This window comes from Tubulanus polymorphus, chromosome 8 (assembly GCF_964204645.1).
Source record: "Tubulanus polymorphus chromosome 8, tnTubPoly1.2, whole genome shotgun sequence".
Taxonomy (NCBI): Eukaryota; Metazoa; Nemertea; class Palaeonemertea; order Tubulaniformes; family Tubulanidae; genus Tubulanus; species Tubulanus polymorphus.
Window position 1 is genome coordinate 10540421 of NC_134032.1, and position 22932 is coordinate 10563352.

Here is a 22932-nt window from a genome sequence, read left to right on the forward strand (position 1 = left end):
TGGTGGTAACCGACAATGAGCCTGTCTTTGAAAAAATATCGATGATATTTCTATATTTAGAACTGTGGGAAATAGAGCCCTTTATTACTTTGTAAGTTTGAATAAAACATCCGCAGGTTCATTTCTATTATTTTCGTTTCTGTTTGAAGTTTTGAAACACAGTAGTTTATTGTCCTAATCTGTTTTTTTAAGTTTGGCCCCAAAGATATGTTTGCAAAGGAGGTAGTTTTTAATTGGTTAAAGTAAAAAGGCCAACCAGATGAAAATGGTTAGAAACCAATGAAATCAACATGGGGTGGGTCTAGTCCCTTGGGATTATATGAATTATATATCGACTATTTGGTGTCATCGTCACCACCTTCAACTGCAGAATTTCATCAAACATTCAACACAATGAAAGCAAACAAGATTTTACAAGTTATTTTCTGTATTGTCGTCAGACTACGATCAGTTCTTATTCCTCGAACAAGGTCTCAGGGTGGAATATCCGTAGTCAGCAAGCGATACTGCAAGGCTAACAATCTCTTGGTTCCCGACTACGATCCAGAGAAGCCCTCGACCCACATAATGTACCTCGACGTGGGTAACTTATATGGCTGGGCTATGTCGCAACACCTGCCTATTCAAGGAGGCAGGTGTTGGGAGGATTCAAGTGGGTTGAAAATCCAGAAAACCCTCAAAGTCCCAGAACACCCGGATGACGCAGAAAAAGGCTACATCCTCCACAGTTAGACTTGCATTACCCTCAGAGACTGCACGACTCTCAAAAAGAGTGCCCACTGGCACCGGAAAGGCTAAAGGATCAAGAAGTTAGGAAGTCTTCCTGTTAAGAAGACTGGGAAGTTCAACCGACACAGAAAAACTTGTGCCCCAATCTCGGCAAAAAAGAGAGATACATGTCATAGGAACCTCATATTAAGAGTCATGAAATATGTTTCATTGCAAAATGAACGCCAAAATTCTTATGTGTAATTTTAATTTTGAAACGCAGATATTGGTGACAGTTATTGATGACGTAGAGCATCTAATCGATTCACACCGAAGCGCATAGTAGTTATCATTGTATATAAACATTATTGCATTGTCAAAAAATCAAACTTTTTCAAACAGCCTGTATTGTACGTATTATTATGTATATGTTCTTTTCCATGAAATGAAATAACTCGAACTTGGGACCCTGGCGAATTTTGGTGGAATGACGCTTGTTACAGTGGTTGCCGGTAGGGTCTACCCCAAAATGAAGTCACCATCTATTTCTTACTAACGGAACCAACCGGGAAACAACGCTTGAAACTATCGACAGCACTGTTAAGATTCAGCGCTCGTTCACCTTCCAGGCGTCTGATGCATTCACCAGTTGAGACAGAACAGTTGCCTTCGTTATGGGCGGTGTAAGCTGAAAAATGCGCGACACCGTAAGTTTTCATGCTGAAGTTGTCAACGGCGTCGCCTTCTTTGGATTTCCTTCCGTCCCCGCAAACGACATCGTATTCGACCCTGACCCGTTTAGCGTTTATTCTGTATTCCTTGACATCGGCTACGACCAGAGCTGCTCCGGGACCCTCGAATTTAACTTCAGATGACGCCCCGCTTGTCCTGACGTTTGAGCTGGTCCATGTAATAGACCCGCCTGACATCTGTGCCATTCTAAATGACGCAGAGCCACTGCCAGTACCAAGCAATTTGACCGAAGGCTGAGCTGTCACCCTCAGCGTGCTTTGGTACGTGAATGAATTCGCGGTGGGAGTAGTAAACGAACCGGTCTCCCCAACACTATCGATTCCGCCGAGATTCAGGCGAAATTCACGACCATTGGAACAACCTTGAGCCGTAGCGATCCCGACAATTCGTGACCTGGAACCGGTCGATCGTAACTGGTCGAGAATTTTCATATCAGCTGCTTTACAAACAGAAAAACGACACACTCTGAACTTGAAAAGCCGATCCCTGAAAGTATATAAGCAATAACAGCAAAATGTGAGTACCAAGAGCTATTTCGGATTTATATCTTGAATTTTGACGAAAGATTGCTTACTCTTTTCCATTGTCGTGTATGCTATGCATGCCGGTGATAGCCTGTCCAGGTGATAAGTGGTGGTTGAAATGATTGTCCCAGTTGGCCAGCCAGCCAGTCCAGTGACAGCCGAGTCCGGGTTTCGTCACCAACTGCGAATATATACGGGAAGCTCGGTTGGTATCTTGATCTTCAAGATGTCCTCCCCCTTATGTATCTTATTTGATGATCTGATTTGTTGTTGTTTCTTACAAACCCACCATTCACACCTGGCGGGAGTGAAATGGGGGATTTGATTTTGAAATCGAGGTTTAGATATAGTTGGAAGGTCGGTCGAATTTACAAAATTATTTCAAATCGATGTATACATGATTGGAAATTTCTGTTCCAGTTCGTGTTAACAATCTTCCAACCAGTCTGAGCCGGTAAGCGACTGATTGGAGTTAATTTTCCCGACGTTCCCGATAAGTGTATGGTATAGTTTTATTAGAATTTGATTTACTAATTAGAAAAGTTGACTCGAATTTAATTGAAATGTAAGAAATTGATCGCGGTAACCACCAGCGAACCTGGCGGATCCTCGCCTGCCATACGTGGAATCCTCGATTGCCACAGTAGCGTTGCTGGTACACCATTAAAAGGTAAACTATTTCATAGTGACTGCTTACTTATTTTTCGTAAATTACTTCTAAGTAAAAGTAAACGTTTAAGCTCAGGCTTGTTCTTGGATTCAGCTTATCAAACTCGCTTCATTAAGCGAATTAAGCGGTGAACTTACTTTACAACAATGTAACTTCCATCTTCTGTCCTCTTTGCCATTATCATGATAACTATGAAACCCGGTCACTATGCCGTTGTTGGGACATACGAAGAGAACAGGTCTATCCCAGTCATTCAGGTAATCAGTCCAACTGCACTCCGTGCCGACGTAACCCGGTCGACAGCCCATATCGAACAGTCTATCTTCACGGCCATTATCGTGGTGACTTGCGATCCAGTGGATGTGCTGATTTCTGGGACATTTAAAAGTTAACGGTTGGTCCCAGTCGTTCTTCCAACCTACAGAAATGTGGCAGATCCCGAGCAAGGATATTATCAAAACCAGGAGTAAGCTGTTCATACCTAAACAAAAACCAGATAAAACACAGGGCCGTCAGCTCACGAAATCGCGGGTGGGTTCGTATTTAATGAACCGGAACTAAAGTAGGGGGGCGTGGGGGCCCTCTCCCAGAAAAATTTTAAAAATTTGGTGCTCAGATATGGCCTCTGAGCGATTTCCCGTGGATATATAAGCAAGGTATAAATGAACAGATTTATTATAAAATGTTGTAATTTAATCAGCATTGTCAACATTGTTTGGAGCATTTACGTCAAAAATGTTTCACTAAGCAATGAGACTATCAATTGCCATTCTCCTGGGATGTAGTTTCGCATATATGTCAATCGTCCGATTAACGTCAACGGAAATACAATGGACGCTGGCAACAGTGGACGACGGGAGGTCGCTTAATATTTTTTTTTTGCTTTAAAACGAGCGGAACTCCATTTTTCGTTCGAAAACGTGACGGGCCTGAAACAATAGATGGTAAATACCGACGAATCGGTGGATAAGGTGTTTGACTCGATCGCAGCAACCGAAAGATAGTGGGTTTGAATCCTGTAGTGAGAAAAAGAAGAATGAAGAAGAACACAAATGTTTCTATAGAGGACTATTTATTCCCCTACCTACCTACCTAATAGAATAAGGTAACTAGTCCACGATTTCAAGACAACCACCATGTATTTAAGTACAGTGCCGTGCTGCTTTAACATATGAATAATTCAAACATGCTAAAACTCGAGCAAAGCTCTTCTCGAAAGCGTGATTAAATATCATTTTGTAAGCGTCCCGAATTTTATAAAGGACTTCACATTTTCAAAGACGAATATAATTCTAAATAGATATATTGTAAGCTGCGCTGCTATGAATAATTCAAAAACGTTAGTGGGCGCTTCTTTTCAAAAGGATGCTTTGTTGTATATTATTATAGAATTGCAACAACAGTTTCGCAAAAACCATCACTCATTAATCCGCACACAATGACGCATTTCTTAATAATACTTACTCTATCCGTACATGGATACAACAGGGCAGCTTTTCCAGGTTCAGCTCCAAACTATATTCAGTAGTAACCACCTGAGGTGACCGTCAGGCCCGTAGCGTCGCGGATGGGTCCGTTTTTGAATTGGTTTTCGAACTTAATGGGGGTCTGGGGTGCAGCCCCCTCATAACGGGCCCGAATATGAACCTTATATAAGTCTGGTTTAAGCCACAACCGACATTCATATATCAATCTTCAGCCTTGACCCCGCACTACAGTAGACATTATACTGCTATTCTTTCAACTTTTGCAAAAACGTATCGTTCAGGCTTCACCTATACGTGATTTATGGCTGTGGAACCGGGCAAACTGTACTCCTTTCGATGAATTGAGTTGACCCTCGAGTTAGGGTCCTGTAGATCCTGTAGATTAGTTTTACCCACTTTTAAATCTTTTGGATATAACTTAAATTTGTGCGATATGAAACTAGATAAATTTGATAGTTTTTATCCTTGCAAAAAAATCACCACCCTGCTAACAAAAATACATTGTCGGTATGTTGTAACAACATTAAATCAGATCAGACTAATGTCGCTTTAATGTTGGGTTTAATGTTGTATCTAGTTTAATGAGAACTGTTGACTCATAGCAAGTTGTCACAACATTGTTGCAATGTTGTACCAAACATCTCCACAACATGGATCAACGTCGAAGTGTTAAATGTTGAAACGGACAATATTTCTACATTGACACAATGTCATTATTTTACTTGAAACATTCTTACAACATCTTTATAACATCCTAATAATATAAATGGGAGGCCTTCAAGGGGTGAATTAAACTTCATCTTTTAATCCATTAGCCTATATCCTCATCTTCGGTTGTATGGGTATAGCCATATAACTAATAAACTCGAAAATAAATTTGAGTCGATTTTTAATTTAATTTTATTACCTCAATATTCATCATATATACAAACGATATAATTTATTGATACGATGCAACATCTATTTATATCTATCATCTTCGACCACATCTACATCCTTAGTCACTGATTTATCTGAAAAGAATAAAATATTTGTAAAATGTATTGCCCTAGTTTCAGAACAGTGCCACGTACCCAAGAAAAATGGCGGGAAATTCTAATGTGAATGAGGCGTGTGCTAACATCTCGTTTATCAATCAATTAAGACAATTAACCACATATGCTTACATGAAATGAAATCTAGAGCAGTAAAACTCACATCAATCATCGATAAATATCCAAATCATTCTTTCCAAAAACAATAGCCCAATGGAATACTCTCCCTGCATCAGTTGTCCTGACCCACTCACCTGAATCCTTCAGGAGGCTGGTATCTGTGGCACACCCCTAGATTTATTCCGAAATCCTATTAAGTGTTTTTAAAATGTACATTATCTCTTTTATTATTATTATTAATTGAATTTTCCATGCACACTCTTCTAACACAGACGCGCACGCTCCAAAAAATACTCGCGAATGCGAGTGTGCTTGAGTATTCAAATGAATGAATGAAAGCCCTGAAAATACGCGATCAATATGTAATATTTATCTAAGGTCTATACAGCAGTATGCGTGTAGGTAGCTTTTTTATATGTATAGCGGTATTGTTGTAAAATACCGGACCCAGTTCGAGGGATTACGGTGAAAAATGATCCACGATAATCGGAATTACGTGCCGTATTTGGCTGGCACGGGACTGCTGACGCCGATCGGGGACTTTTTCGGATTGAAACAATATCAGGTAGGCTTTACGCATTACCTCCGAGGTAATGTAATCGGACTACCACCTCCACCACTTGTAATTTCACTTAACAATCTCTGTACCACTTGTTGTTCCACTAGATTCTCCACCAGTTGTTCGGTGTTGTCATATCGCGAAATCACGGAATCGCAGAATTTTCCAAAAATGTGGGATTTCTTCATTTTCACTATCGTAACCTTGTTTTTCCACAGGATACCCCCTGTTGTACAAGGCACCGGACGCATGTTTTTGTTACCGGTACCTGGTAGGCCTATTTGATAATCGATTACCATGTAGCCAAATTTGCATGCGTATTCGTAACTGCGTACATAAACCCCCTAACAACTCTACTAATGTCTATTTATTAATTGATGAGACCTGTTTTTCTGGGATATTTTGCTTACTTTTTGGGGTACATACCTCATTTATGTCTTAACAGAATGCCAAAAATCGCGGACAACAACTGAATATCCGATATATTTCCAGTTCGGTACCAATTAGATGGATTGGCAAAAAGACTCCTTAAGTCCAGTTGAATGAGAGAGAAAATCCTCCATTTTGTCAAATTTCTTGAATTTTTACATTGTCACCATGCCTACGAAATGAAGTTATTTTTCTTGTGGGGTCTCAACAACTAAAGCAGGGTGGCGTAGGCATGGTAACAATGTAAAAATTCAAGAAATTTCACAAATTGGAGGATTTTCTCTCTGATTCAATTGGACTTAAGGAGTCTTTTTGCCAATCCATCTAACATCATTTATTATTATTAACAGTAATTAATTAACAGTAATTTTTATTAACAGTTCGCTATAGGCATGCTCACAAAAATGTTACCGATAATGAATGATTGAAAAGAGAATTTCATTGTCCGTTTCAGGTTAACTTTTTGACGTGTCAATTCTTGGCGTTGTTGCTCAGTTACCCGTTGCGTTCGGCGTTGAGTCCGTTGAAAACGTCATCTAACGCACGCCTAGCGTATGAACTGTTCGTTGGGTTGTTTTTATGCACATTCTGTTTCGGATAGTAAGTTCACACATTTTCATCTTTAATGATACGTCTACGAGATATCTCAGTCGGTGTTGATAGTTTCAAACCGGTTTCTTTAAAGTATTTTGAAGTATCGTACAGTTGCACCTGGTATAGCACCACCAGTACTCGAAAAGACCCAACATAGTACAGGGTCCCTACGATACCTTGATTCGATCCTTTGCTTTATCTATGCTTTTGAATTTGCTTGAAACTCCTTTAATTTGAGCAAAATGGCGAGGTTTTTTCTTTACCCAATTACTGAATTAGAAACCGAGTTTAGTAGTGTAAAGGATAAGAATTAGCTTACAAAACCATCGAATTAACGGTTTTCTGAGATGAAATAGTTCTGATTTAGGAGGAGTCTACATTGGGTCATGAAAGTGATGCAGACACTTCCTTGAAATTTTCTCCTTTAAAACCCTTTGCATACTCCTTAAATCCAGGAATGACCGATCTATAGACCCTGTAATAGATATCTTATCGAATTTGGCAACTAGCTATAAGATATTGTGGTAATTAAACTATGAGATATCTCAAAGTGAAATTGTGAGATATCTCGAAGTGGCATCTGGTATAGCACGGGAACTGAGAGATATCTCGAAAAGTTCCAGCACTACTGAATTCAAAGTTCTCGAAAGTGGTCCTTCTTGTACGTCCTTATTGTTATAGAAGAGATTTACGCGATAGCGGATGTTTCATATGCGGATAAAAAAAAAATACAATTCTTCTTTTACGTCTTTATTTTCAGTCAAATAATACATTTCATAATATTGAGTACAACATGTTTGTTGATATTAAAGTATTACCCCCGGCGACATTACAGACATTCGATAGTGTTCTCGTTCGCAATGCTGTACCTGGCGGTCACTCATATACACCGGCAGGTCTACGATTACGGAGGATACACCATGGACATATCGGCGTAAGTTTGAAGATCGTTAATCATGATTTTATATTTACTGGAATTCGTTGAAGTTATTGAGAATGAGATTGTCATTGATAGCTATGGGGGTTGATTGTTTCCTGATGACTTTTTACTGAATGGATGGTCGAAGTCATCGAGAATTAGAAGGTCACCATTTGTAACTAATTCTCAGTCGAACGTTATAAGTACGAGCTAAAATGTAACAGATAAAGCTATGTATGTGAGACTGGGTATTTATTTTCACGAAGAAGTGACTTTGTTGTTTCTGCGTATACTTGCAGGCCTCTGATGATCATGGTTCAACGCGTCACCAGTTTTTCGTTCAGCGTCTACGACGGTACGATCCCCGATGAGAAGCTTTCGGGCGTTCAGAAACAAAGAGCTATTCGGTAATTTATAATTCAACATCAAAAAGTGGAGTCTATTGCCACAGGTCATGTCGTACTGTCCTGAGCTCTAGCACACCTGGTCGATCCTCACTTGGCTCTGGTAGAATTCTCTATAAAGGTCTTGCACGTGATGCCTCGTTTGCCAACCAGTAGTGGAAAACCATACAATAACAGAAGATAATCGGGCAGCAAGAACCCTGTAATTGCCGCAGTAGTCGATGCCCTATTGCACATTAACGCGCCTGATGGATCCTCACTTGCTACAAGTGGAATCCTTGACTACCAAAGAATAGAATTCCCCTTAAGCAAGTATTAAAAAAGAAGCCTTTCCAGTTATTAATGACCTGGCTGATAAACTTTAAACATTGCGAACAGTTAGACAACTACATGTACTTGTCTATGGAAACCAAAATTGCGAAATGTTATTTTGCAGAACGTTCCCGAGCGTGTTGACGTACTATAGTTATCTGATGTTCTTCCAATCGATCATGAGCGGACCGTTCGTTTTCTACGATGATTACATCGCGTTCATTCACGGCTCGAACGGCCCAAAACAATCATCGTTAACAGCGACACTGCAGCAACAGAATGGCGTCGATTCACGCGGTTCTTTACCGGACCAGATTGAACCAGCTCCTGGAGTAAGTCAAGCGAAACGTGGACGGGGTGGCCACTGAGCTGGATTTCAGTTGAATTTCACAACACCATCTTAATTCGAACGTAGGATTGGTTAGAACTTGAGTCAAGACCTGATATATCGTGGGCGAGTTTTGTCACAAGCTTAAACTAGGGACACAGCCTAGTTCTGGGAATATCTCCTGGAAATTCGTCCTTAATGACCTTATTACAACTGGATACATTTCGACTCTATCATGTCATTATTTTTATGCTCGTTATTCCAGGGAGTGGTAGCGAAGAAGTTATTGGTGTCAACTATGTGTGGCTTTGTTACGTTGGCTGCAGCTCCCAGTTATTCCGCTGAGTCGCTTACACGTAAGTTGACTCCGAGATTTTCTCAGAATAGAATTCTATTAGCTTTTCAGATTAAGCGACGCCGCCAAACTGAGCCGACTTATCAGTTTCCCGTTGCACAGTGATGACTTTATAGTCTCATAATAGTAAGAATGGTCCCACGTGTATAAGTAGTTGCAATTGCTGTGTAACCAAAATGAGCTTAGACTGGTCTTGAATCAAACCTCAATGATCGTGCTAACTGGCTCCTGAATCTCAAAGAGTGTTAGCCCATTTTCAGATCCCGATTATCTGGTGCTATTCAATATCTAATTGTTTTTCTATTCCCGCTCTCAGGCCCTTCGTTTTATGAGATGAGTTTCTGTGGTAAATTATGGCATATTTACGTAGTAATGTTCGTGGCTCGGATCAACTACTACTTTGCGTGGACCATGGGTAAAATCGTGTATTCGTTACAGTAGAATAAGATATATAATCAGTTGTAAAACGGACGTCAAGCCTTCTAATTAAAGGTAGACAAAAAGCCAAATCAGAGAGGTTACAAGATTTATCACTAATGAGATTTATTACTAACGAGATTTATCACTGTTTTTTTGTTTGTTTGATTACTTGGTGCCTTCCCGGTAGGCTGCTTGAATACGATTCAAAAGTGCTCTTTGTTTGATTGAGAATACGATTATTTCGAATGTTTTAAATGATGTGTTGATGTGTGTTTCTAGCTGAAGCTATCTGTCACAACGCTGGATTAGGCTTTAACGGATACGATTCGTCCGGCAAACAGCGCTGGGATCTTATCGATAACGTCGATATCAAACAAGTAGAGGTGAGAAAGAGAAGAACTGATAGTCAGGTCTGAAGTGCCCTTGTAGCCTGGCGCGCATGTATCACCCCTCAAGACGTTTCGATACGTTTTCACCTTCCTTCGAAAGTCCATTGTCTACGTGTTTACCACTCCCCTTAAACATCAATGACCTACAGTAAATCACGCCTAATTCGGACAAACTTGGACCGGTAGAATCGGTCAGAAGATGATTCCGTTTTTGTCCGAGTAAGTCAAAATCCCGAGTTAACCATGTCCAAGTATGGCGAGGTTTACTGTACTAACACAGGACGTATCGGTACGTATTTCACGTCCACACTAATTCTCAACCCCTTTTACTGACACGTTTTGTTAATTTCTCATCAATTTTCAGTTATCAACGAATATAAAAGGTATGATAGATGCCTGGAATACGTCAACGACCAAATGGTTGCGGTTTATTGTTTATGATCGCTTGACGAAGTTCCGAACAACCGGTGTGCTGTTTGTGAGCTCGGTTTGGCACGGATTCTACCCGGGTTACTACATCATGTTCATGAACTGTGGAATCCTAACAATAGCAGCACGAAAGGTCAGTCCGTGGACTAGTACAATCCTCTTGCCTCCGATTTCGATAAATTCTCCCCTCGGTACACCCAAATTCCGGGGCGGTCGAAGAGCGGGGATGGGTCGTCATCACGATGAATTGGTTTAAGGAAATTTGTAATGCCGGTGATCAGGTGGGGCACGAGGCAATCCAAGGAAATTGACTCCGGGGTAAATAGTGTCCGCTTTATACATTTAATAAGCATTTCAAGAAAACATGGCTGCTTTCATAAATCCGCTATGTCATAATCGAATTGATGACCAGCGACAGCGGTGACCCGGTGACCGGATGGGACGAATCAGCAGAGACCACCCAGTGTGATGACCAGCGGACCAGTAGAAACCAACTGGTAGATAGACTTTGGTCACTTCCAGAAAAGGTGGCTGCTACGATAAATCTCCATATGACATCATTTAAGTACTCTTTTGAGACACTTCCAGAAAAGATATGCATATACATCACAAAATAACTTTCCTAGAAAAGACGGCTACCTTCATTAGTCTCCTTGGTGATCATCTCATCTATAATAGCCCATATAGACATGATATCTTCGATAGACATGATTATTGTAATGTTTCAGATGAGGCATCATTTCCGCTGGTATTTCCAAACGTCGAAATCAAAACGAGTTTTCTACGACGTCGTGACATTTATTATAACTCGTCTAGCGATCGCGTATATGGCCGCACCATTTGTCCTACTCGAGTTGATGCCGAGTATAACTGTTCTCAGGTCAGTAACCAAAAAACACATGGGGGATGGTGGGACTTGTAAATTGAATAAAGTAGAGATTTCAAGTTCATCCGTCTATGACCTCACCAGATTGCCTCTACAAGCTTTCATTATGGATGACTGCCTTCATGCTTTCCCTATGACATCATGAATGTGCCTTTTGAGTTTAGATGGCTGCCTCCATAAATCCCCGTATGATATCATATACAGTATTGACTCTTCTATTTGTTTGCAGGTCGGTTTATTTCTGGGGTAATTTAGTCTCGTTGCCGCCGCTTTTACTGCTAAGCAGACGAAAACATCCGCAGAAACCGACGTCGACGCAGACGACAAAAAATCATACGCAGACGACGACACCGGCACCAGACGACTTAAAATCATCATGAAAATTCATTAAAAAATAAAATTAAAAATATTAATCGGAAATGTCATCATTCTTATCATCAACGTCATTAGAATAAAAGCGATCGTGTGATAAATATTGATATAGTTTTACAACGAAATAGAAAAAAAATATATTTTAAACGGATTTTAAATACCGAGTTTATAGAATATTCTGTCATCGGGTTTGATGTTAAATATCCAGACGATATCGATATTAGCTGAAGTTCCGATAGATGTAATCGTTTAGTTTATTTATGACGTATATATTAAGCCGTTTATATGTAGATTCAATTACCCCCGAATTACTAATAGTCGGACTTATGCTTTTTTTAATTTAAATTCCTCCCTTGTTTTTATTGCTCTCAGATTTTACGCATTATTTAAGTACTTCCTTATATTGTTTTACGCTGAATAAATTGTACTTCAAATTTGACCATTCTCGACTGTAGAAAGAGGAAGATGTATAGGAAGAAAGGTCATGAATTCGCTTATTTCATTTTTGCGCCGTTAATTTTCTTTTAAGCAGATAGTATTAAGTACCAGCAGCTGTGTGGAGTAAGGGGTGGAGGTGATTGGGGTAGATTTTTTACTGAATTAAGTGAAAATTCGAGTTTTCGGTTTTATTCACAATCGTGTGTAGAATTCAATGGAAGTTCGGACTATTTTCCGTCAATACTGGCGTCAGACAATTAGGGGAATATCTTTCCTCGCTACCAATTGCTAAATCTTTGATCGAATGATATGGAGATTTTTGTGTTGATAAGCTACACAATACTATAGCAAGGCCCATGCACTAGCAAATACAATCTCAATACGTAATTATGCATGGTGAGACTGGACGAACGCCACTGATGTGAAAATATTCAGAATTCGATGTCAAAGACTACTGGTGCACCTGGTGGATCCACGCCACATTAAGTGAATATGAATACTTTATTCTCTCTAATAACAAATAAATAATACACACACACATGAATACATTTCGAGAATCAAGTGGAATCCTCTCTTGCTGCAGGTAGTTGATATACTACTGCACACTAGCACACCTGGTGGATCCTCACTTACCGCAGTAGCATTTAGTCTTTCCCATTGACAATTAACTTTAAATACGATTTATGGAGCTATAATTTCTTACATCAATAAAAAGTTGTGAACGCTCGTAGTAAAACGCTTTCGATTGGTTTTATTCTTTTTACGAGATCAACAATTTTCGAAACTTACGTCGGATAGAAATGGTTTCTCGAAGTCATTGCACCCTCTGGTGAATTTTCAGTGCAACAAATCACCGGCAAATACTAAGTTGGAAAAATTCGAAAAAAACTGACTGATCGTTCAATATTAATCGTCATTTAATTACATTGATAAACTATACAGAAAATAGCATTGAACACATTTTTGCATCGATTAATTCCAAATTCTTAAACGAGTATAGAATTTTCAAGCGCCATCAATAACTGCTGGGCCAAATCATCGTCATCTTCCTCGTCATTCTCAGAGTCGCTTTCATCAGGAGCTACAGCCAGATCGGTTACCTAAAATTCAGTCAAGACGATACAGTTTTAGACCGTGTGCAGATCTGATTCCACAGCTGTTGTACAGATTTCAATAATTAGACCCGAGAATCCAGTACTACAGTTGTTTTGGTTTCATTAAACTCTGGATCAAGTTCTGGAGTTTTGTTTGATCATGGGGTTTCGTTTTATAGTCCAATATGACTCGGGATCCGGTTCCACAGTCGTTTCATCCTCCCCCGGCAGGGATTCGAACCTGATGGCATCGAGATTGCCACGGCACGAAACCCTGCCATAATCGACCGTGCGCGCAGATACATGCGCAGTTCAGATGATGTGATTTTTAGCCAATCAGAAATCCCGTTTTATTTTAGCCCGGGTTTTCCCATTTATAGTTCTTTCTTGAAATTTGCCTCAACGATTATACAACGAGCAATCTCATTGGTGCCGCCAGTTTTCGTTCGGAAAGCTGCGCATGTACCTGCGCACCCGGTCTACTGATGCAGGGGTTCGTGCCGTGGCTGAGTGTAGCGATGCCATCAGGTTCGAGTCCCTGCAGAGGGAGGATGCAGTCGTTTGGGTTTAATTTGATTATGGACGGAGCTCCAGGAGCACGTACCATAACACCGGGGTTTTCATCTGTAAGCAAGCATTCCTGTGACGAGGTGTCGATTTCTACGTAGACCTTCCCGTTCGTGAAAAGGGCCAGTAACAAGCTGACGAACGCGTTCTGAAATGCCCTCTGCTGGGCGAATTTCTTCACTTTACAAACGGCGTTGGCTTTGTCCCTTACATCTGGAAGGAGAAGAAACGTGAGTTCCCACATATTCACCCAGAGTCCGGGCTGCGGTTTTTAATGATAACTATTCAGTTTTTAAATTGGTGTGAACTGAATAGGGGTCTGAGGATGGGCCTGAGACTAAACCTTAAGTCTGACTATGGCCACAACTGACTGCAACAGGAATCCATAATCGATCTGCAGCTAGACCCTGCACTACATAAGACATTCATAGCGCTATTTTTACAACATTTGTACTAGTCCACCTATGCGTTAGGGACTTCGCCGGAGACATTTTTAATCGAAAATGGACGACATTTACCAGACACATTTAAACATTTTATCAATGCATTTTGAAACAAGTGGTCGTCCAAACTTCACATTTGTTCAGCGTTTCACCTCATTTTTACCATGAACATGAACTACTTATTCGACCCGGACATAGATATTTTATCAGCCACTAAAATCCTCAGACTTCTTTAATAGGAGACGAACTGTACTGTAACAGGCATTAGGCATTGGCTACAACTCACATTGCCATTTCTCTTCAAATACTCCAAAACCCTTAGTCTCAACTCCCTGACTAGGAACGGCTATTTTCATACAGCAGCACGCACTCGCGCTTGAATCAGACGAGATTTCATTCGTCAAATTGACGATTTCCGATTTCCATCCGTTGAAACCTAAGTAATGATTGGCCAGGTCTTTACATTTGGTCAGACTCAGTGGAATCCGATTGCGTTCGCCTGTGGCGGTCGGCTGCATCGGTTTCCTGGTCAACTTTCTTATCTGTAAGAGGGTGAAAATTACACATACACATCTTCCTATTTTTCACTGCATTCACGATTTATTTCGAAAATTTCGAATACCTTGGAAATTCTTCCATTGATAACTAATTGATTGTTGAGCGTAGCGCGGGCCTTCCTTGCGTCACGTGACGAGTAGAACCAGACGAACGCGTAGAAAGCGCAGCCCCCAGCAGCGTCACCGCTATTATCAGTATAAAACTTGCTCTTGTGAATTGTCACGTTAAATACGAGTCCGTACTTCGAGAATGTATCAAACAGCTGGCTCTGAAAATGTATTAAGTTGGAAAATGTTATCGGAATGGAATACAGTTGCTGTACTCGTGGGTTTTCTGTACAGTATTAGCAACTAGCAGCTGGTGGCAAAGTCGTATCTAGTGCAAAGGTGGTTTTGAATCTTAAGACTGGTCTTAAGCGTTAGATTTGCTATAGAATTGAGTTGATTTTAGACTGTGACTATATGTAACGAGGCCCTGGTTTTCCACTGGTCTCAGCTGGTTGTAGCTGGTAATTCCCCACTGGTCTCTAGGCTATACCATCTACCAGTTGGTTTCTACTGGTCCGCTGGTCATCACACTGGGTGGTCTCTGCTGATTCGTCCCATCCGGTCACCTGGTCACCGCTGTCGCTGGTCATCACAGGTCCATCCTGCGGGTCTCTAATACGTAACAAGGTGGTACTGGAACGTATCTGGTCGATTTCGGCCTGCAGCGTACACCAGTTCCAAACGGTTACAGTTTTGGGGTGGAAATTCCTCGAATTGCTACCTAAAGCGCTAACTTACTTGCAATACTTCTGGTTCAATGTCGGCGATGATTTTCGTGATGTAAATAGCTTTTTCCGGATCGTCAGGGCAGAAAAAATCGATGATCTCAACCACTTCGTTCATCTCAAAACGTTCCAACTTTCTGAAATACAAAAGATCATCAGTTACTTGGTCATCAGCCATGATCATAGCCGCGATCACACGGGCATGTTTGGTCGGGGCTTAATTTGGCCAGGGACAACACTGTTCATACAGGTGCCAAGGGGGCCCGTGTCCGGAATTGATTCACTTCGCTTTCTTTAGTATCGAGTGAGTTGTTTACGTGTGAACACGCTCTCTTATCAGGCACGGGCCAAAATAAGTCCATGTATTTACCAACTTTCAATTCATGTTCAAAGTTAAATGTCATGCAGTTTTAAGGCAGACCCTAAGTTGCACGTACGTGCCAAGCGCACCTCGACTTGCATGTTATGTCAATGTGGATATTTAGGTTTCAACAACGGCTCTACCTTCTAGATACCGGATCTAGTGTAGGTAAAAAATAGAGCTCTCCAATAAAAAATCTATCAAATAAGACCTTACTGCTAAATCTATTAACAAACAGTAATTGGATTTTGACGTTCATTTGCATTATTCTGTAAACCCGTAAATGTTTATATTCCCCTAACGTCTTCTTTAAAAACATTTCATTGTCGACTTCATTTCATGTTACTTCATAGCGTATATCATCAGCTTTTAATAAAGGGACATCGTATCAGACAAATCTTGCGGCCACACGTGATCCAACCTCTCCGATCCACTTCATTGGTGTCTACAACGTCATCAGCTTTAACGCAGATTCAAAGTTCGGATGCTTTTACCCTTTTTCTTGAGCCAATTAAAAATCTAGGAATATTTCTGGGCCTCCAAGAGTTCGACCACCAATCAAGAAAGACAATAAGAACCTCTTTTTTATCTTCAGTAATATTTTTATTTTCTCGATATAAAAATTTACCACAAACACAAACGACATCATACAAAACATCATATACATAAAAACATAGTCTTTCATATTTTCATAATATTAGTTATAAGTAAAATAATTGGTCGACTAATGAAAGAATTAATTAGTCAATTAATCTTTTTCTGGATTAATTCATCGTTTTATCAGCAATTGACCAACGGTAATTAAGAGAATAATTATACAAAGGTTAGAACACAACATAAAGCATTTTTCAGGAGCCCTGGACCTAGAGGGAGAGTAAACCCAGCCCAAGATTTACTCTGCCTAGCCCTGGCAAGCACATTTTTATGCATAGGTATTAACAATGAGGAAGGAATCTTTGATTCCAAACAAAAATAAAACATCTTTACAAAAAACCTTTGTTAAACTAAATTTCAAATTTTTAACATCAAACACCAGAGTTTGATGGTACAGTAGACTCCACTCAAATCACGCCTATTTAGACCATCTCAGGGTTGAACGGGTTATCTCTGAGTTAAATGGTTACCTCTGAGTTGAACAGTGATCTCAGAGCTGAACGGGTTATCTCAGAGTTAAACCAACCGTTACCTCTGATTTTTTCAAAATAATCTTCACGTAACACTTTAAATTCACGATCACCAAAGCTATAATTTCAAAAGCACATTTATTGTCGTGAGATTTTCAGTCCGTCCGAAAAAAGCCAGCAAAACCGAAATTTCCCCCGAAGTCCTAAACAAAAGAACGATTTCGAATTTTGCTCATATTTCAAAAAAAAAAAACCTTCACAATTCACCTGGACTTTGAGCAAATTGTCCGAAGCAGTGATCTACCGGTGGTGACGAGTCAAATAACAAAATTTCTCCAAATCGCGAACGCAATACGGGGGGTTAACATAGACGTGAGTAGACCGGCGATTAGATTGACGCTGTGATTATCGAGTATTCCGACGCCGCTGATCCAGTCGACGTCTTCGCCCGCGTTCTCGACGATGCACTGACGTTCTTTAGAGAAACCTAGAAGAGCGAAATGATGCCGACGAATAATATCTCGCGAGGTTTTGAAGAAAGTTGAAATCAACGAAATTCGTTCGTTCTACAACTGTTCTACAGTATGATCCGCTTAATGCGGATCATTTGCGACCAACACAATTCATCCGGTTTCGGGAAATCCGGATTAAAAGTAATTTTCTTGTATATTAATGAACAAAATGGACTGAAAATAATGTCGGGATCAGATCGAAATCCGGATTAAGCGGATTTTGCTATATATACATTGGAAGCTTGTTACAACAAACCTCAGGATAAAGTTAGCTTTGAGTTGAAACACTTAGCTTCTTGAATTCGCTCAACATGACAATTCCATACCTGAGTATTGAAGCGTAGCTCCAAGTAGTGAATCTATCACCGATCCTAACAATCCGGCAATAGTCGCCACGACGATGACCGGCCATTGTGCGGGGCTGGCGTCCATGTAGTCGGACGGGAGTTGAGACAGCAACATTAAATAGAACGCCACTCCGACGACGAAACCTCCTAAACAACTACTGATCAGCCCGACTAAAGATACACCTCCGTTAGTACCTGAAATATATACATCATTTAACAATAAGAAGTTACTGCGGCAATCGAGCATCCACTGGGTGGCGCTAGTGTGAAATCAGATTTCAAAGACCCACTAAGTGGTACAAGGATTTATCTACCCGGTATGATGTCATAGGTTATTCAAGGAAAATTTATCCGTTGAAAGTGTCTATACGGACAATTTGATGATGTCATATGGGGATTTATGAGGGAAGCCATTTTTCCTGAAAGGGGTAGATTGTAAATTGAGGATCTCATAGGGGGATCCATGGAAGCAGTCATAGTAGGGTCCATAGGGACGATTTGACGTCCATGTCATAGGGGGATTATGGAGGCAGACGTATTTTCAAGAGTGATCTCTAGAAGCAATTCGATGATGTCATAGGTGGATTTATATGAGACAGCCGTATTTTCATAGGGACAATTCATAATATCAAAGGAGGATTTATGGAGGCAACTATTTTTCTAACTGACCTTTAGGCACCGATCTGAGCGTCGTGATAAGGCGAGGTCTCCAGCTCGCGAAGATGACCGTGCCGAGCTCCGAGGCGAGCGTATCTCCGCAGCTACACGCGAGAGCCCCGACCACCGCCATCGACAACCACGACGCATTATATTTACGAGAGAAATCGATGGCCACCTCCGTACAACCGACGTCCATCATGTAGATAATCGCCAGCTCAGTGGCCATACCGCCATTGCATAACACCTGTATCCAATTCCGCTGACCCCCTGAAAAAAAAGGTTCAACTTAAAATAAAAGGTAATAAGAAAAATAAAAGGTAACAGATAGTTGAGTTAATCCCCTGTTTCAAGTTAAACTGTTTTATGAAACACACATGTCCTAGTTCCATTAATCAGCGTGAAAATCTTACTCAAGAGATGAATACTTTGAAAGTGAACTAATTTCAAAAGTTCGAGTTGAATCTTAATACTTTGATCTTGAGCAGCCTTAAGTAGGCTCAGTGAGATAAGGTGTGATGCTCCCGCAATCACAACTATCAGCGCTGAGTAACAAGCGGGTTCGAGTTCCGCTGGCTGCTTAAAGTGTGCGGACTGGGCAACGCTTCAAAGGTCATCCCATTTTGAGGTTAAATGAACAATAGGGTTCAAGGCTCGGGAAACCGAGATCCGAACGACATCTGTAATAATGACTTCAAACAGAGAGAGAGAGGGAGAGAAGATTACCTTCTTTAAAGTCTTCTTCAAATTTTCTCTTTTGGGAACCGCGGAATTTCGTCGCCTTCGACGTCACAGTGAAAAACGCCAATAAACACGCGAAAAAGCAGTAGTTGCTGATCGTCAGCACGAAACCGACGAGAAATGCTGAAATAGAAAACCACAAATCTCGGTTGGTTAAAAAAAAAAATTCCAACTTGAAGAAAAAGGCGATTTCTGGTCACGCGTGAACCAGCTCCATTATTCTATGTTGCTTACTATAGAATCAAAAAGCTTTCGAATATGGTTTGTCTCGATATTTGTATTCGAGTGAATTTGGTTTTTACTATCTCAAGCACCCAGTTCCGCAGAAATGAGCTAAGATTCGATTCAGAGTAGCTGGTTCTAGTCTTCTAAGGTTTTTAGATTGGTTTTTCAAGATTTGCTTAGAACGGTCTCAAATCTAAGCCTTGAGTCTGCGCAACTGGGCACAAAACTGATACAGTCAAACCTGCTTAAGTGGTCACATCACTTATTAAAGTCATCCCTATGCTGTTGTCCCAATTGTATTCTACTTACTGAAAGTCATTATTTGGATAAGTCATTGACAAACCGGTAACGATTGTCCTTAACCACAACTTAAGCGACGAGTGATTGTACATGTATTTGTACATATATTGTGTTTCAAACTTCAGTTAATTGAAATCTACTAATTTTGGCTCAACATAATCACAAATCAAGTCAATATGATCGAACTCCTAACCAACTCTAAGGCCCAGTTTCACATTTGTGAATTCAAAACGACGTCCCGAAATTTTTCAACGGTTCAGAGTAGAATATTTATCACCTGTAATTGCTCCCGAATCATCTAAACTTTTGTGGCGGCGAGCGCGTCTGACGATCCACAACGGTACGACGAACGCCAACAAACATCTCCATGGTGACACAGCCGCGTTCGTATCTGTGTAGATAAGATACGATCAGCACAAACAATCAAACAGGAATGTTCGGGATGTTTGAAAAAGATATACCAGGTCCCTTGACGACACAAGATCTATGGACTCTCCTTTGAAGAATCCGGAAACTAACCAACAAAGGATTTAAACCCTGTGAATGCAGAGTAGTGGTCAGGGTCAAGTATTGAGCAACTGCCCCCCCCCCCCCCCCCCGATTGATAACTCTTGAATCTACACCTTCTTCGACATACTTAGTCTTGTCATCAGCTTTTTAACCCTTAATCACAACAAAAACCAGGATTTCTCACAATATCCACAAAATTTGTCCATATTTTTCCACGCCAAGGTAGCGGAAACATATCTGGACAGATTTAAAATGAAATACATTACAGCATAATTCTGAGGCCTATATACAGGGTAAAAGCATTTAGACGGACACTACTCATGAATTTTTCCCACATTTTCATAATTTTTCACATTACTTTTTTACTTTTAAAGCAGTTATCATTTTTCACCATTTTCTCATCAATCTGATCCTTGGCAGAGACTTCTTTTGGAATATATTTCACTGTACAACCATTTTAATAAATGAATTTACGAGAAATCCGAATTAAACATCATATTTTACTACATTTATCCACAAATGCACCAGGTAATATGGAGATTAGATCAACTAGGGGTCCAGGGACACCATGCCCACTTGGGAAGTGGTTTCAAATGCTCAACAATCTAACAATTTCAATATTCAACGCCCTCTGGTGACCATATACAAAAACCAATGACCTTGAAACTCAATACAATCATAAAACATGTCAGCAGCTACGATTTTGTAATTGATTGTGATAACAAACAATGCCTCGTTGACAATTTAATATGGAAATACTAAGTTATTCTACTATTCAACGCCCCCTGGTGACCATATTCAAAACCCAATAACCTTGTAACTCACCATATTCATAGAACATGTCATGAACTACAACTTTGCAATTGATGATGGTAACAAAATATGCCTAGGTACCAATATAATAAGGAAATACCAGGTTATTCTACTATTCAACGCCCCCTGGTGACCATATTCATTAACTAATGTCCTTAAACCTCACCATAATCATGGACGATGTCATGAGCTACAACTTTGCAATTGATTGCGGTAACAAAATATGTATTGGTACAAATATAATATAGAAATACTAAGATATTGTATTATTCAACGCCCCCTGGTGGCCATATACAAAAAACAATGAACTTGAAACTCACCCAAATCATAGAACACGTTATACGCTACAACTTTCTAATTCATCGTTGTAGCAAAATATGCTTAGGTATCAATATAATGTCGAAAAACTTTTTCCCACCTACAAATAAGTACTAATGACACCAAGATGGCCGCCAATTGCATCATAATTGGCGGATCAAAAATACCTGTCTCAGGTATAAAACATCCCTTTACAAAGAATACCCATCACAAATTGCAATGAGAAATGGCAAACCAGTAGGAAGCTACAGGACCTAGAATTCTGGCCAAATTAGACATTTTTGGGCACTTAAAAGGTCATAGGACGGCCATCTTGAGTCAGATGGACCCAATTTTTCTTATGCTGATGGGCCCTTGGTAGATTCAAATATAATCGAAAGATCAAGGTAAATGATCAAAGCGTCTTCAAAATTTCCCTCGTAAATTTCGAAAATGTGTAAAAAGTGCTTTTTTTGGCGAACAACAATGGCTGCCAGTCGGCCATCTTGAATCTGACAGGGCCAGTTTTTGGGCTGAAGATGTGTCTAGGGTAGAAACATGTATAAACCAAATATCAAGACATTTCCTTGAAGCGTCTTCAAAACTTCCCAAAATAACTGGATTCCGTCTACAGACGGACGGACGACGGACGAAAAGTGAACGCAATAGCCCGCTGGGACTAAAGTCCCAAGTGAGCTAAAAAACGATTTCAAACAAGGTCTGGAATAAGCAGGTTTGGTCGTTTCAAAAATATTCATGACAAATTCCCAATCAAATGCAACTGATTTCTCCTTTTTATTACTACGTAGAAACTGAAAATGAAATTGCCTTATCCAAAAAATGTTTCTGAATATATAATTAATTTATAATTACATTAATAATATATGAACGTATTCTTTGCAGTGGAAAACAAACAGTTTATGTAACCAGACATCTAGGTCACACCTGTCATCCCGATTATTCATCGAGAAATATGTGACATTTTTAAACTTAACCTACTTCTAGCGGGTGACCTACTAGAGGAAAATAGAAGCTGTTGCCATTAACATAGAACCCGTTTATTTTCAAGGCCACCGTAGTCGTAAAAAATGTCTGTATTTGACTTTGCGTACCCCTCCCTTTTTAGCGATTCCCCTTCATCAGCCTTCACCTCCTTATCAAATAAGAAAAAAAAACATCTTTTAAAATGCGATCGATGTCTCGAGGTTAGATTAAACATTTAAATTAAATTGGTTATCGAGATCTAAAGATGAACTTACCGTCAAATGCGCCGTACCAGTGGAAGAAGAGGTTACACAGCCAGAATATCAAAGACAACAGGATTTGAAGCGAAAGGATCTTCGCCAAAAACATATTTTCGACATCTCGGGACATACGTGAACAAGGGACAGATTTTATAGTCCAGTCTGACCGTGTCGTGCTGCCATTCGCGGCAAAATTAAGAACTAATTATTGTTTAGACTGGTAACCAGTGAGAGGCA

The 22932-nt window shown here is 40.2% G+C and overlaps 3 protein-coding genes across 5 annotated transcripts; 1 reads left to right on the top strand and 2 right to left on the bottom strand.

The window, feature by feature from the left end:
- Window positions 1-1091: 1091 nt before the first annotated feature.
- On the bottom strand, window positions 1092-2147 carry LOC141910102 (uncharacterized). The gene is made up of 2 exons (XM_074800816.1): window positions 2036-2147; window positions 1092-1947 (listed from the first exon to the last, which is right to left on the bottom strand). Exons 1-2 carry the CDS (start codon window positions 2062-2064, stop codon window positions 1251-1253), a joined length of 726 nt encoding a protein of 241 aa, XP_074656917.1. The 5' UTR covers window positions 2065-2147; the 3' UTR covers window positions 1092-1250.
- A 3621-nt stretch (window positions 2148-5768) lies between these two features.
- LOC141910348 (lysophospholipid acyltransferase 6-like) lies at window positions 5769-11700 on the top strand. Its single transcript, XM_074801083.1, has 11 exons — window positions 5769-5861; window positions 6739-6884; window positions 7639-7812; window positions 8097-8204; window positions 8638-8845; window positions 9107-9197; window positions 9513-9611; window positions 9896-9999; window positions 10370-10567; window positions 11163-11314; window positions 11550-11700. Exons 1-11 carry the CDS (start codon window positions 5769-5771, stop codon window positions 11698-11700), a joined length of 1524 nt encoding a protein of 507 aa, XP_074657184.1.
- A 1411-nt stretch (window positions 11701-13111) lies between these two features.
- Window positions 13112-22848, bottom strand: LOC141909620 (transmembrane protein 19-like). Of its 3 annotated transcripts, XM_074800134.1 has the most exons (7): window positions 22711-22841; window positions 22564-22604; window positions 15578-15701; window positions 14857-15060; window positions 14521-14776; window positions 13829-14004; window positions 13112-13230 (listed from the first exon to the last, which is right to left on the bottom strand). In XM_074800134.1, exons 3-7 carry the CDS (start codon window positions 15680-15682, stop codon window positions 13117-13119), a joined length of 855 nt encoding a protein of 284 aa, XP_074656235.1. In that variant the 5' UTR covers window positions 15683-15701; window positions 22564-22604; window positions 22711-22841; the 3' UTR covers window positions 13112-13116. The 3 variants fall into 3 exon arrangements, with proteins under 3 accessions (XP_074656235.1, XP_074656234.1, XP_074656233.1); XM_074800133.1 differs by lacking the exon at window positions 22564-22604 and having other exon boundaries at window positions 22711-22848; XM_074800132.1 differs by lacking the exons at window positions 13112-13230; window positions 13829-14004; window positions 14521-14776; ... (1 more) ...; window positions 15578-15701; window positions 22564-22604 and adding exons at window positions 16560-17536; window positions 17888-18103; window positions 18578-18835; window positions 19292-19429; window positions 20109-20222.
- Between the last annotated feature and the right edge of the window lie 84 nt (window positions 22849-22932).

Bases quoted from the DNA above. Each gene is read 5' to 3' on its own strand.
- LOC141910102 (XM_074800816.1), bottom strand. From the start codon at position 2,064: ATGCATAGCATACACGACAATGGAAAAGA. The intron at 1,948-2,035 runs GTAAGCAATCTT...ATATACTTTCAG, and splicing joins ATACACGACAATGGAAAAGA to GGATCGGCTTTTCAAGTTCA.
- LOC141910348 (XM_074801083.1), top strand. From the start codon at position 5,769: ATGATCCACGATAATCGGAATTACGTGCCGTATTTGGCTGGCACGGGA. The intron at 5,862-6,738 runs GTAGGCTTTACG...TGTCCGTTTCAG, and splicing joins TCGGATTGAAACAATATCAG to GTTAACTTTTTGACGTGTCA. The intron at 9,198-9,512 runs GTAAGTTGACTC...TCCCGCTCTCAG, and splicing joins TTCCGCTGAGTCGCTTACAC to GCCCTTCGTTTTATGAGATG.
- LOC141909620 (XM_074800132.1), bottom strand. From the start codon at position 22,825: ATGTCCCGAGATGTCGAAAATATGTTTTTGGCGAAGATCCTTTCGCTT. The intron at 18,104-18,577 runs GTCAGTTAGAAA...TATATATTTCAG, and splicing joins GCTCAGATCGGTGCCTAAAG to GTACTAACGGAGGTGTATCT. The intron at 17,537-17,887 runs GTATGGAATTGT...TCGCTCTTCTAG, and splicing joins AGCTACGCTTCAATACTCAG to GTTTCTCTAAAGAACGTCAG.